General features: G+C 38.3%; 1 protein-coding gene and 1 long non-coding RNA gene across 4 annotated transcripts in view; one reads left to right on the forward strand and one right to left on the reverse strand.

Moving 5' to 3' along the window:
* The window catches only part of tbc1d22b (TBC1 domain family, member 22B), a 29,426-nt gene extending 24,364 nt beyond the window's left edge, over nucleotides 1-5,062 (reverse strand). For all 3 annotated transcript variants that reach the window (XM_085144663.1, XM_085144662.1, XM_085144661.1), the window contains exon 1: nucleotides 4,804-5,062. In XM_085144663.1, coding sequence (XP_085000789.1) covers nucleotides 4,804-4,859 — 56 coding nt within the window. In that variant the 5' untranslated portion in view covers nucleotides 4,860-5,062. The remainder of the gene's footprint in view (nucleotides 1-4,803) is intronic.
* A 2,886-nt stretch (nucleotides 5,063-7,948) lies between these two features.
* On the forward strand, nucleotides 7,949-13,304 carry LOC146494836 (uncharacterized). Its single transcript, XR_014871393.1, has 2 exons — nucleotides 7,949-8,763; nucleotides 9,006-13,304. It is a non-coding gene; the product is annotated as an uncharacterized LOC146494836 (long non-coding RNA).
* The last annotated feature ends 2,299 nt before the right edge of the window (nucleotides 13,305-15,603 follow it).

Genomic DNA, 15,603 nt, shown 5'->3' on the forward strand with positions numbered 1-15,603 from the left:
CGGTTTCAAACGAACGTTAATAGGTGTGTTGCTAAGCCTAATAACTTAAATAACAAACTTGAAATGTGCCCGTCCCATTTCCCCTTTATTGTTTTATCTCTGTGCTGTAAATCTTCTGTCTAAGAAGAAATCTGAGGCTGCTGTTCTGATGAATGAGCTACAAAGCTTTTTCTGAATAAATCAATAAAGATCCATTTATGGAAAGCTGTGATGAAGGCAGTTTTGTCTTCAATTATATTCAACAATATAATATATTTGACCACTTGTAAGTGATTTTTCTAACTTTAATACACTAAAGTTAAGGTTATATACCTAATTATACCAATATATACCAAAAAGTCTGAGAATATTTGAGTTTGGTGACACTGTGAATTGTCCTGCTGGAAGCAGCCATCAGAAGATGTGCACACAGTGGCCATAAATGTATGAACTTGGTCAGCAAGAATGGTGAGTAGTATGTGGTGTTCAATAATGCTCAGTCAGTATGAAGGACCAAAAGTGCGCCCAGAAAATTTCCTCCACACTGTTATACCACCACCACCAACAGTCTGAACTGTTGATACAAGGCAGAAGGTTTGATATTATCAAATTCTGACCCTACCATCCAAATGCTGCAGAAAAAAATGGACACTCATCAGACAAGACAACATTTTTCAATTCTTCTATTGTCCAATTTTTGGTGAGCCCATGCAAATTGTAACCTCAGTTCCTGTTCTTATCTGGCAGGATTGGCACTGCATGAAGTCTTGTGCTGCACTAGCTCATCAACTTTGAGATGTTAGCTTTTGGTCAAAGTCAAAGTCACAGTGACAAAGACTAAGGTCTCTGTTAAAGAGGGCTCTCTATGCAGGGCTCGCAAAATCGCTAGCCGACGTCCCGGGGCTAGCGATTTTTCCAGTCGGGCTACCAAAATCTATCTCTGCCCTGCCCGTTCGGGCTATCATAGGAAGGAAAATATATGTCAATGCTTTTGCATTCTTTCGGAAATGTAGCTGGGTAATTATGTAATTGGCATCGGTGAGCCACTGTCAATATGTGACACATTGAAATCGTGTTTGAATTTGCGCTTGTTTTTTGCTTTCACTTTGCAATCGCGCGAACTGTGTATAGAGAGCGACAGTACTGATTGGTGAGTGATGATAATTTGCGCACCAATTCCTCTGACATCGTCTTATCAATCATTAGCTTACTATGCAAACATGACAAGTGAAATCTCCCGCAGCAAGCTTAAACATGTGAGAGGTTGATCGCGCAGAAGAGAATCGCTGAGGCGTTATGTGAGTGCGTGTGTAAAAGCAGCAGGATATATATTTTAGGTTCTGCTGAGCCAAATAAGACAGGTCAGCATGAAGAAGTGACAGCCAAAGAAAAGCTTACCACAAAACGGAAAAGTTATGACAAATCAGACTATGAGGCAAAAAGAAAGTGCAGCTTTATGGTTTCATGGACAAAAGAATTTCTGTGGCTGCAATATGACGAGCTGAATAACCAGGGCTGCACATAAGTGGTCCGCAGGTGCGCATTCGCTGTCAAAATAAAAAATGCGCACAAGATAAGAAGTTGCAACGCGTGTTTGCGTACATAGGATTTTCTGGAGGAGGACAGACATTTGTTTAGAACTCTTAAAGATGTCGAAGAAGCTCCTTTAAGCAATTACTTTGGTGTTCCTCCACCTCCAAAGAAATGTCAGAAGGAGTCCGAACCACAAAAGAAGCGCGTATTCTCGGGAAAGTGGTTGCAGGAGGTGAGCTGGCTTCAAACAAATGATGAACGCACAGAGATGTGGTGCAGAATGTGCCGTGAAAATCCCACTCTAGCGTACAAAAACAGTGCCTTTTATATGGACGCAAACGCGCGCTGCAACTTCTTATCTGGTGCGCGTCTTTTATTTTGACAGCGAATGCGCACATGCGGACCACTTATGTGCACCCGTGTAAATAACATAATGTTCTGCCGGGTGTGTTGTTGGTTTTCCCACTGGCAAAATTTAGCAGTCTTTGCAAACTTCAAAAAGCAAATGGCCTCGATCTTGGTTCCACTTACCTCTTACCCGTGACTTCAGTGGAAATTTCAAATTCAGGATCTGACACAGACTGATTCATGTCCTACAGTTCTTACAAGTTCATAGAAATTTCTGTTCAGTTAGAACCAAGTATTTTGAGTTGATGATTGTAATTTTTATACAATGTTGTAATTTGTGTTTCAGGAATTTTTTGATTAATGTTTTGTTTCCGTTACACTATTATACTTTAATGTATAATATTGTAACGGAAACAAAACAGGAAACAAAACATCAATCAAAAAATTGCTCTCTTTTTTATTTGGGCTACTTAAATTTATTTTGGGCTACCAAAAACTGAAGAGTCTCTGCCCAAAGGGCTACCAGGGATTTTGAAATTTTGCGATCCCTGCTATGATATGGGCCATTTAGAGATTCAGACATGAAAATATTATGATAATACTTAAAAAAAAATCTATTTTCTGTAGTTTTTCATAATATTATCCATTTGTCATGATAACCCAATTATTCTAAGTAATGGAGTGGGTTTTGTGAGAATATCACAGGGCTGCAAATAATATGAAGTTTATCAAACTGCAGCTTTTCAAGCCTAAGGCTGAGAACTGAGCCTGCTGATTATCTGGCAGTGCCAGAGTGTCTTTTTTACCAGCCTCACACTTGTTTTATCAGGAGCAGCTCAAGGACAGGCAGCAAGACTAGCTGTTAGCCTTCCTGTTCAAACATATGTTTGTGTTTCTAACAATCCACCCACCCCAGATCAGTGTGTGTGACAAAGACAGCACCGCCCTCTCCTTGGAGATCCCGTCTTCTCAGATTTCTAAAACAGGCTGACCGCCCACCTCCACCCACTTCTTTTCTCTGCTCCACCCTCTTGCAGTTAGATGGTACCAGGAAAGGACATTAATCAGATTATCAGTCTTGATGGTCATAAAAAAACACAGAGGTCAATAAAGATACAAACGCATAAACTTGAAGAAGCGTCTTGTCTTATCAGTGAGGCGTGAGGGATTTTTCAGCTTCCACCTGCGCACAGGAAAAACTAAAATAAAACAAAACAAAGCAGGGAGTATACCCTTTATTAGCCATGCCCATGATGTATATTGCGTAAGCTCTGCATGCTGGGACTAGCCTAGCTCAAGTATGTGTCTCCCATTATACTCAGCTTAGAGACTAATAAACAAACTCCAAATGAAGTTTGCAGGCAGAGCAAAAAAAAAGTTCTGTTATTTTTCTGTTGTCTTGCAGTACTTTATAGACAAAATAAATGCACACATGGGTAACAAAATACAGATAAAAAAGTGCCTCAATAAAGTGTTCGGTCCCGACCTGCCATCAGAATGGTTTCAATGTGTCTTGGCATAGGCTGCATCCAAAAAAACAAACACTAGTGTTTGTTAAGTATGCCAAAATATGGTATTTTCAATGATTCCAAGAATTATTAAAATGTACCCAATATTACAGCAGATGCACTCTATATTCAGGTGAATATTTAAGTATGCACACTCAGAACATTATACCAGCATAAATATCTCACAATGAAATACAAATACAGACACAGTATAATGTCAATAACTCTCCAGTTTAGGTGCTTAAATAGTAAAGTTTTCACCCTGACAGGCATTATATATAATTTCATCAGATATTCACTCTTATGAAATGAAGTTAGATCTGTGTGATTGGGCCTTACCTACATATGGCAACCATCAGTTACTAGGGAAAAATTACTATTCTCCAGTTGCTAGCCAAAACTGCTCCCAAAAGGTATACATCACTGCATCAAATACCTCCTTGTGATCACTAGCAGACTGCTCCATGGATGACACCGACTGGTCTGAGAACACTTGGTAACTATTCACTGCACAGTTGTGAAATTGTTAAGAATGAACAGCTTACAAACCCATTCGCTGCCCCCCCCCCCCCTCTATTAGCATGTTATTAACATGTTTTCACTACAGGATGAAATCAGCATTCCCAAAGTGCAATGTTTCCCTCCTATAGTTTCTGTTTGCAATGACCATCACCAAAATGCCCCCAACAGGTGGATAGAAGGGCTCTGCATTTTTTCTGGTGTGCTTAGTCAATGTCTGAAAGATGTACTTTTTTTATTTATTCTTTTTTGGGGGCAGTGCAGTTTGTAGAAACTTTTTAAATATCTATTTACAAGACACTTTGAACACAAAGGCTTTCTACTGTGCACTTTATTAAAATTAAAATGTAACATAATCTTTACTATATACACATTTCATTTGTATACAGTAATGTCTTTACTGTGTCCTCCCCAAGTAATGCTGCCATAAAACGAGGATGCGTTTCATTTAGCTCCTCCAAGAAAACCCACTGAGATGACAAAATAAGATATTAGTGCTGTGTCAGTGGTTCAGACAGTGCATTCTTCCTCCCTGATGTTTTTGATCGTTTTACTGTACTGTCACCAGCACCTCTCAGCATAGACTGAGAAAGCATATGGCGGTTGACAGACAGCTGCCACCTCCAGTGTGATCGTTAGAAACCGCAGAGAAGAAAGAGATGGGGTCTGCCTCTGAGCTGGAGCTTGTTATAACAACACACACTCGAATAAGACACTGGAAGCGGCTCATGCGTGAAATCCAGCGAACGAGTCGATTTGTGCGCTTGTATTTCCACACAGATCTGTTAGTTACGAGTATAATTAATAGAAAAGAGTATTATTAATGTGTGTCTTTGTTAAGGACAATATTTCAACAGTGCCTGTTTGAAATTCACTAAGAAATGTAGTGCTACTTTATGAAGAAAAGAGGACCTACCTTCCAGGAACCTTTGCGTTTCTCCTCCAAAAATTGATCCTGTTGTCGGTGGCCATACTCAGATAACCCCCGTCAGACCGACACCGAAACCGGCTGCTCTCGTGAAGAAACCATGCGGCAACCGCTTCCGCGTTTCACTGGCGACAGCTGGGCCCCGCTCGGCTCTCTCTGCTCGGCCTCCTCATGAGTTTAAACGGTCGAGTGATAGTAATATTCGCTTTCCAGTGTGATGATGTACACTACAGCACACTGTAAGCCGCCATCTGGGGCGCACCGACAGGAGCGCGTGATTGGTGCCAGACTCTAACAGGTGCAGCGAAATAGCCAATCGGACGAGCTCGCGGTAGAGCGACGGTCAGTGATGCTCGTGGATAAACAGCACAAAGAGGTGATTCGCAGACACTGGATGCTGGCAGGGGAATGTTTGGTGTCGACCTCAAACACCATTCTAATGCAAAGTCTTTCTTAGGAACTCCAGCCTCTGTTGACGCCTGCATTGTGATGTGTTTGGTTTGACCACTCAAGTCAGCAGATGGTCAAAGAAAGCAAACTGTGTCAAAGAAAGGTTTCTTTATTTGACACAGTTTGATGAAATAAACTTGAAATCAGACGAACCTCAGCATAAAGTAAAATAATGTATAGGTATCTGTGTACAATACTGATTTATACTACCAATCCATACATGGTCTTTTGGCTCAATGCTACTTAACTTTCAAATCTCATCTAAATATTGATCAATATGCTGTATACATGTGGTGTGTTACAGTTATATTGCAAAGGAAAAATTATAGGGTCACTGCTTGACTCTACACTGCTAGCTGTGACGCTACTCTACTACACGTGTATGTATGCTATCTTGGAATCTATAGGAAATGAGAAAAGAAACCCAAGTTATGTGCGTTCCCCCCTAAGTGGAAAAAAAGACAGTAGATTGGGGTTAGCATAATGCTTGACATTAAGCACAGTATCTGAGACAAGGTTATTTTAATTCAATTCATTTTGATTTATATAAAACCAAATCCAAACAACAGTCGCCTTGTGGTGCTTTATATCGTAAGGTAAAGACCCTACAATACTACAGAGAAACCTGAAACATTCAGATGACTCCCTACAGATGACACCAGGCTCAGGGAATACACACTGTGGCAGAGAGCCAGAGATGAATAGTAAAATAATGATTAAAATGCAGTGTGGTTGTATAAACACATAGTAAGTGATAAAAGGTGGGTGAAGAAGAAACACCAGTGTATCATGTGAAGCCCCCAAGGGCTCAAGTAACCTGAGCCAATACTAAGTATATGCTCTATCAATAAAGAAAGTTTTAAGCCTAATCTTGAAGGCCAGAGAGAGTGTCTGTATCCCCAAATCCAAACTAGAAGCTGGTTCCTGAAGCTCTGTCCTCCCGGTCTACTTTCAAATATCCTTGGAAGTAAGCCTGCAGTCTGAAAGTCAGCGCTGTATTGGAGTGTTACCGTGCTATGACGTCTTTAAGATAAGATGGGGCTTATTCAAGGCCTTGAATGTGAGGAGCAGAATTTTAATGCGAATTCTGGACTCTTTCTAGTCCAGTCAATACTCATTTGCTGTAGCATGTTGGACCAACTCAAGGCTTTTCAGGGAGTTTTTAGGCCAAGTATAACTGTCACAACCTAAAACCAAATCTTGTTGTTGTTTAGAATCATTTTTTCTATAGCCAGAGATTTCACACAAGTTTATCACACAAGTCTAACAGAAACAAGCACTGGTGCCTTTGATATTTTATCTGCTTTTTGATCATTCAGTGGAGGAAGGTTCATAAAGCGTGTTTGGGTAACCATCCATCCATCCATCCATCCATCCATCCATCCATCCATCCATCCATCCATCCATTCTTCTTCCGCTTATCTGGGGCTTGGTTGTGGGCGCAGCAGCCTAAGCAGAGAAGCAGAGAAGACCTCCCTCTCCCCAGCCACCTCCTCCAGCTTGTCCAGGGGAACAGCAAGGCGTTCCCAGGCCAGCCAAGAGATATAATCTCTCCGGCGTCTCCTGGGTCGGCCTGGGGACTCCCTCTGGTGGCCACCCAGGAGGCGCGCAGGAAAGTATCCTTGTGAGATGCCCGAACCACCTCAACTGCTCCTTTCACTCTACTCTGAGCCCCTCCTGGATGGCTTACAAGGCTCATGTGCCCATGTGGAATAGGTGGCTGACCAAAACAAGCCATAACATATGAAAGGTCTATCCTTACTATCCATCGGAGCGTGAGTGCGTCTGTTATAAAGCACTTGGGCATAGAAGTCTTGTATGAATGTGTGTGGGACGAATCCCTCATTTGAGCACTCCAAGGAAGTTCTTTGAGTGACCAAAAGAATAACCAAAGTGCTATATAAGCACAAGTCCAGTTAGACCTTTTGTCTTGTGCATGAATGTGATCCTCTTAGAATTTAAAAGATCAGCAATTTTGTGTCAGTGGCTAACCTCTTGATGAGATGACTTTGTGACATAAAGTTAAAGAATGTGGAAATGGAAACAAAACCACTACCCTTTGCTAAACAGACGTACATCAGGCTGATCAGAGGCAAGCAGTTTACTGTAGCTACTGCAAGCTCTTCAAGCCACAAACTGTCATGCAAATCAAAATGCTTCCTCTGAATGTTGACCCTTAATTTATGCTAAGTAATACTTCTCTTTTCCCCCCCAGTTGCTGCATCTACAGTCTCTGTCCACATGAGGGCAGACATCTTCCGCTCCAGTTAAAGAGCTTTTCTCAAAATGAAACCAGTTCAACTACTACCTATTTACTGTAAATGTTAGAAAAGGGAATTATCCTTTTATGCTGCTTATTCTATGGTGTTGTCAACACCAGATAGCTGACCACACAGTGGGGACATAGCCATGCTTTTCCTGAAAAAAAAAAGAAAAGCAAATTGACTCAGTTCGTCTTATTTTGTCTTATATAGCACATCTTGGCCTCTTTTGGCTGCATTCAAATACAGGCAAATGGAGGTTTTGGGACACGAATTGGTTTCGTTTTACATGTTGGCCTTGTATTTGAATTGCAGGTGCTCTCCTGTGTCTGTTTGTTTAGGGAAATCACTGCAGCACCCACCCACCTGTTCACTCCTCTTCAAGCGTTCAACGGACTTCAACTGACAAAATCCAGGTGAGAGTTAATATTTGCTGGGAACAAGTGTGTGCTGTGGATTTCATGTCATTGAGAGTGGAGAAAACTCCATTGAAACATTTTCTGGAGATAACTCTTTGTAGAGATGGTTTGGAACTTTCTCTCGAGGCAGTCTTGTGACTTTTGGCTACTGGATTTTGCTTGGTGTGGCCATTTCACTGAAGAAAACAGTGGTATGAAAGGAGCAGGCTGAGAGGGGATGCACTTGTAGTCACAAGGCAGGACAATAGGGAGCTGTGTGAGGGACTGCTGGAGTTGCCTGGGGCACAGTGACTCTCTGCTGTTACTTTGATCTTCCTGCTGTCAGGAAACCATGGCTATTTATTGAATTACATCTAGATGAAGGCATGTTTTGACTTGTCTGCTGTAAATACATATTTTAGTTCTAAATAGTTCATCTTTAATGGCATGCATTTCCCTGAATGGTACATTGAAGATAAGTGGTTTTTCAAAATAAATGTATGACACATGCTCAGTGGAGTTTAAGCCCTCAGCCATATTTTGGCTTGTGTGTCCCCCCCCTCCCCTTTTTTGTTCTCCCTCTAACCCCTGAAAGGACAGCATTGTGACTTCTTCTCTTCCTGAATGCTTAAGTGGCAACAAAACCACTCCGACAGCATTCTTAAGAAAAGAGGAACTTTTTTTCTTTCTTTTGTCCTGTCACCATGGCGCAGTGTTCAGCAAACAGTTATTTTTAAAGTTTTCTGAACTGTTTGAGCAAGAAGATATTGATCAATATAAGAGGTCAAGAAGTCCTGAAATCAGTTTTGAACTTTTGAGTTGGAGCTTATTCAATGGAGGTAAGTTTTTTGGGGTTTTTTTTTTTGCTTTCCTGTTACTTATGTCAACATTGCTCAAAATAGTTCTATGGTAATCATCTACTATTGTATACTTTTTGCTGTAAAAAGCACTAGCCAGATGTGAATAAAAGAAAGGGAAAACCTCCCCAACTTTTTAGCATGCTTTGGCTTCAAAGCTCACAGTGAAATGTACTGTGAAAATGTGCATACAGAAGCATTAGATGTTTGCGTTTCCTCTTCAGGCACATGGTGATGTCTACTGGAATTCTTCATCTCAAGGTCAAGAGGTCACCAACAGCTGTGCTTACACACTCTGACTGTGACTGGGCCATGAAGGATTGCAAAATCGTTGAGAAAGGTAAGATAGCTCCCTCACGATGAGGAAGTCTGTATGAGTGCTGTGTATGGTGAGCTTAGTCTGCAAAAACTATAACAAGTCCCTCACTAAAAATGCTGATACATCCCATGATCCATAAATAATAAATAGGGCCAAGGATTGGTCAAATTAAAAAGTGTGCATTTAATTAATAATTGGACCTATAAGTATGTTAGGAGTAAAAGCTTATGACGTGCAAATAAAGACATAAAGAGATGAGCCTCTTTTATGTCTGTCTTGATTTTGAACTAAAAGTCCAAAGTGCAAAAAGGATTTTTGCATGCTTATATATTTCACAATGCCTGCTGTAGTGGACTCTACTCTTTTATTTTCATGGCTGAGAAAATTTCAGCTTTCAACTTTAAACACATTTCCATGAGGTCCTTTGACTAAAGAGAACACCAAACATCCGGCTTGTTTTCAGCGCTCAGTTCTAAAGTATCTTTGATGACATTTTTTTCCCCACTTTTTGCTCTTAGGGACAACCATTTGGGAACTTTCCAGTTTCTTTCAGCTCTTTGTTATCTGAAGCTTTAACCCTTTAGATAACAAAAGTAAAGTCAGATTGATCAACTGATATATCAAAAGGTGATTTTAGTTTTAATACTTCAAAACAAAGCGCTGCCTGTCCTACCCTAACTGTAACTTCCAGTCATACCAGAGCATCCTTTCCACTGGCTACTTAATCAGTAATTGGCCCAAAGAAAACCTGCCATCACGAGCCACAATCAGATTTTAGATGAACATTTAATCCCAGCCAGATGATGACTTTTTGGGGAAAATTTACACTCACTATCATATTATTCATCACAAAAAATGCACATCAATAATCATTTAGCCAATGTTAATTTGCATGAAAACGACTATGGTGAGCATGTACTTCAAGAAGAGTGAGGACAAAAAACTGCCAAGAAATTGTTTGGCGGATTCTCTGGAAAGACAAAAGTAGAAAAGGAGACGTGGTGGTGGAATGAGGACTTACAGGAAAGTATTCAAAGGAAGAGGTTAGTAAAGAGAGCTGGCAAAGGCAAAAGGCTTATAGTGAGGTCAGACACTTGTTTGGCTGAGCAGGGAGACTATGGTGGAACACAAGCACACCTGTACAGCAGGTTGGTCTTATTAAAAACAGAATAGAAATATACTAACAAGTGAAGAGAGTGTGTTGAAAAGATTGAAGCTGATGAATGCAGAAATTTTTTAATTTTGGATGATGGGACTGAAATGTGTGTATTCCTATCCCGAACAAATACGATCAACCTTCAGTTAATACTGATATTCCCAGGTAAATATTCCACATGAATGAATGGCTACATTTCCAGGTATGATCAAATACAACCCCTCACCCTATGAGACCTTGGAGAGGCTCTAGTTTTTCTGTTAACCTCACTTGTAAGCAGCTAAAAAAACAGATGGAAGGGTAGATTCAGAAGTCTGTTGAAACTTTATTTATTTGGATTTTTTTTTTCATTTCTGTGTGACATATTTGCTAACACTGCTACAATTACAAATGTATGCCCATTCTGTAACAGCTGCACTGTGTAGGTTCAGGTGTTGCAGCGACCTTCTGGGTGTCTAGCAGCTGACCCTAGATCAGGCTGAGGTTAGTGACATTTTACACCTCAGTGCCTGCCTATCGTGCATTAATCCTCTGATAGCACCTGTAACCTGGTGTGTAAATCTGTGAAGGGGAAGACTGACCCACACTTTCCTACAGCATGAAGTCAATATACTGGAGGAAAAAAGTTTTTTGTCCTTTGCATTAACTAATTCAAGAAATACTTGATAATACTTTGCTGTAAAGACAGCAAAGAAAAAGAACAAGACTTCTAATACGCTTTATCCATACAGCTGATTTGCATACATTTTGTACAGCTGTGCTAAATTGAAAGAGTAAAAGGAGACTATAGGATATGTGTTGTGGTGTGCACTTATCGTAAAACAACCCTTGGATAAAGTGTGACAGTCTTTATGGCTGCTGTGCTTTTAGCAAATACCCGTCTATACCTCTGTGTTGTTATCACCCTGCTTATTATGGATGCACAAACAACGTACACACACACACACACACACGCACACACACACACACACACACACACACACACACTCGCGTAAGTCCCATTTGGGGTCGCATATCTTAACTCCCACCCTTTGGGGACACCACTTTCTGTATGGTTTAGAAGCAAGCTGGCAACTCAGTTTTACTCCTCCAAGACCACAGAAATAAAAAATCACTTGAGATTTTCATTTTAAGCAACATTTGTTCAGACAGTATTTTTACCTTCCCATTGGGGACTGGGGATTTTTAATGTCCCCATTGGGGTCTTCAGCGATACACAGATAAACAAACTATTTTATGCCACTTTTGGGGACCTTACTTCCATTTGGGGTCTTCAGCAACACACACATACACAAACTATTTTATGCCACTTTTGGGGACCTTACTTCCATTTGGGGTCTTCAGCAACACACACACATACACAAGTTATTTTATGTCAGTTTTGGGGACCATACTTCCCTTTTGGGTCTTCAGCAATACACACATACACAAGTTATTTTATGTCAGTTTTGGGGATATTACTTCCCTTAAAGGAAATTCCTTCAAAGTACAATGTAAGGTTAACTACCCAATCTAACAATAATCTAAACAATAATTAAGGTCTCCATTTATTGAAGAATTTTTTGAAGAAATCAAAACTATGTCCAACGTCTCGGCCACAGAACAATTTAAATTTTTGACTGCATTTATTACTACTGTGTTGTTTTGGGAGTTTATATGCACATCATTAATGCAGAGAAACCTGGATAAAAAAATAATCTGTACTATGTTGTGTTTGTTACCAGCAAATTGTAAGGCAAGAACTTTGCTTCCAAACATAAGTTAAATAGACAAACATTAGACAGTTAACCTAGTTTTTATATTCTATTAAAAATAAAAAAGAAATTTCTAATTTCAACTATGAATTGTTAACACAGATAATTTGTACACAATTACTAAGGGTTCATTTGATTTGCAGAAACTATCCAAACTTTGAAGCAAACCTATCATAAAAGATTTAATTTAATTATTAATAAACACTGCTTTAACCTACATTAGAACCAATCAAATTATCCTTTACCTTAGGGCACCAATAAGTACAGTATTAAAGATCTGTGAGTGATAAGACAAGCTGTACGATTTTAGAATGGATATCTTAATTTTAGTTTTCACTGATGTTACGAGTACATTTAACATGAATAACAAATAGACAAGAGACAATTGAAAACTGCCAAAAAAGGTGACTCTTATGACTTCCGGGGACATTTCTAAAAAAAATGCACTGCGTTAACCTGAATGAAGACAATCAAAAGGATATACATAAATGAAATTGAATTGAATTGATATAGTACCAGAGTACAGTGATCATTAACTGATCGTCATTAACGATCAGTGACCATTAGCGGTTTTCTCACTGATCTCAAGGGTAGATTAATACTAAATACAGAAATATACCTCCAATTAAAAATTGCAAAAACATATCCAACTATAGTCATTAGTATGCCATATGCTTATGACTTTTGGGGACGTTTTTAACACAAATACACTCCGCTTTAACCTAAATGGGGACATTCAATGGGAAACTTTCCTTAGGGAACTGGTAAATACAATGAACTCTGATTATTAAATATTTGCTTATGTTAAAGTATGTGTAATGATTTGGGGGATGGATTTCTTTATCTTAGTCCTCATTCTGATTGGTATTTGTTTCATATTTCCAAATCTTAGACATAATGAAGGATTTTACAACATAACTCTTACTTGAGTGTGGTGATCACTGATAAATTGTTCTCGAACTTCATGTAGGGAGTTATACTGAAAAAGGGACATGACACTATTTTTAAAAAACAATACAAAAACATATCCAACTATAGTCATAGGTATGCCATATTCTTATGACTTTTGGGGATGTTTCTAACACAAATACACTCCGCTTTAACCTAAATGGGGACATTCAATGGGAAACTTTCCTTAGGGAACTGGTAAATACAATTAACTCTGATTATTAAATATTTGCTTATGTTAAAGTATGTGTAATGATTTGGGGGATGGATTTCTTTATCTTAGTCCTCATTCTGATTGGTATTTGTTCTGTATTTTTAAATCTTAGACATAATGAAGGTTTTTTTTTTAACATAACCCCTTGCTTGAGTGTGGGGATCATTGATAAATTGTTTACAGACTTCATGGATAGACTTATACTGAAAAAGGGACATGAAAATATTTTTAGAAAAAAAATCCAAAAAATAAAATCCAACTATAGTCATTAGTATGCCATATGCTTATGACTTTTGCGGACGTTTTTAACACAAATACACTCCGCTTTAACCTAAATGGGGACATTCAATGGGAAACTTTCCTTAGGGAACTGGTAAATACAATTAACTCTGATTATTAAATATTTGCTTATGTTAAAGTATGTGTAATGATTTGGGGGATGGATTTCTTTATCTTAGTCCTCATTCTGATTGGTATTTGCTCTGTATTTTTAAATCTTCGACATAATGAAGGGTTTTTTTTTTAACATAACCCTTGCTTGAGTGTGGGGATCATTGATAAATTGTTTACAGACTTCATGGATAGACTTATACTGAAAAAGGGACATGATACTATTTTTAGAAAAAAAATCCCAAAACATATCCAACTGTAGTCATTAGTATGCCATATGCTTATGACTTGTGGGGACGTTTCTAACACAAATACACTCCGCTTTAACCTAAATGGTAACATTCAATGGGAAACTTTTGTTAGGGAACTGGTAAATACAATGAACTCTGATTATTAAATATTTGCTTATGTTAAAGTATGTGTAATGATTTGGGGGATGGATTGCTTTATCTTAGTCCTCATTCTGATTGGTATTTGTTTCATATTTCCAAATCTTAGACATAATGAAGGATTTTACAACATAACTCTTACTTGAGTGTGGTGATCACTGATAAATTGTTCTCGAACTTCATGTAGGGAGTTATACTGAAAAAGGGACATGACACTATTTTTAAAAAACAATACAAAAACATATCCAACTATAGTCATAGGTATGCCATATTCTTATGACTTTTGGGGATGTTTCTAACACAAATACACTCCGCTTTAACCTAAATGGGGACATTCAATGGGAAACTTTTGTTAGGGAACTGGTAAATACAATGAACTCGGATTATTAAACATCTGCATATGTTAAGGTATGTGTAACTACTTTTCGGATGGATTTCTTTATCTTAGTCCTCATTCTGATTGGTATTTGTTCTGTATTTTAAAACTTAGACATAATGAAGGTTTTTTTTTTAACATAACCCTTGCTTGAGTGTGGGGATCATTGATAAATTGTTTACAGACTTCATGGATAGATTTATACTGAAAAAGGGACATGATACTATTTTTAGAAAAAAAATCCAAAAATAAAATCCAACTATAGTCATTAGAATGCCATATGCTTATGAACTTTTGGGGACGTTTTTAACACAAATACACTCCGCTTTAACCTAAATGGGGACATTCAATGGGAAACTTTCCTTAGGGAACTGTAAATACAATTAACTCTGATTATTAAATATTTGCTTATGTTAAAATATGTGTAATGATTTGGGGGATGGATTTCTTTATCTTAGTCCTCATTCTGATTGGTATTTGTTCTGTATTTTTAAATCTTAGACATAATGAAGGTTTTTTTTTTAACATAACCCTTGCTTGAGTGTGGGGATCATTGATAAATTGTTTACAGACTTCATGGATAGACTTATACTGAAAAAGGGACATGAAAATATTTCTAGAAAAAAAATCCAAAAAATAAAATCCAACTATAGTCATTAGTATGCCATATGATTATGACTTTTGGGGACGTTTTTAACACAAATACACTCCGCTTTAACCTAAATGGGGACATTCAATGGGAAACTTTCCTTAGGGAACTGGTAAATACAATGAACTCTGATTATTAAATATTTGCATTTGTTAAAGTATGTGTAATGATTTGGGGGATGGATTGCTTTGTCTTAGTCCTCATTCTGATTGGTATTTGTTCCATATTTCCAAATCTTAGACATAATAAAAGATTTTACAACATAACTCTTACTTGAGTGTGGTGATCACTGATAATTGTTCTCGAACTTCATGTATAGAGTTATACTGAAAAAGGGGACATGACACTATTTTTAAAACAACAATACAAAACATATCCAACTATAGTCAAAAGGTATGCCATATTCTTATGACTTTTGGGGATGTTTCTAACACAAATACACTCCGCTTTAACCTAAATGGGGACATTCAATGGAAACTTTCGTTACGGAACTGGTAATACAATGAACTCGGATTATTAAACATCTGCATATGTTAAGGTATGTGTAACTACTTTTCGGATGGATTTCTTTATCTTAGTCCTAATTCTGATTGGTATTTGTTCTGTATTTTTAAATCTTAGACATAA

The sequence above is a fragment of the Neolamprologus multifasciatus genome, chromosome 20 (genome assembly GCF_963576455.1).
Source record: "Neolamprologus multifasciatus chromosome 20, fNeoMul1.2, whole genome shotgun sequence".
NCBI classification, from domain to species: Eukaryota; Metazoa; Chordata; class Actinopteri; order Cichliformes; family Cichlidae; genus Neolamprologus; species Neolamprologus multifasciatus.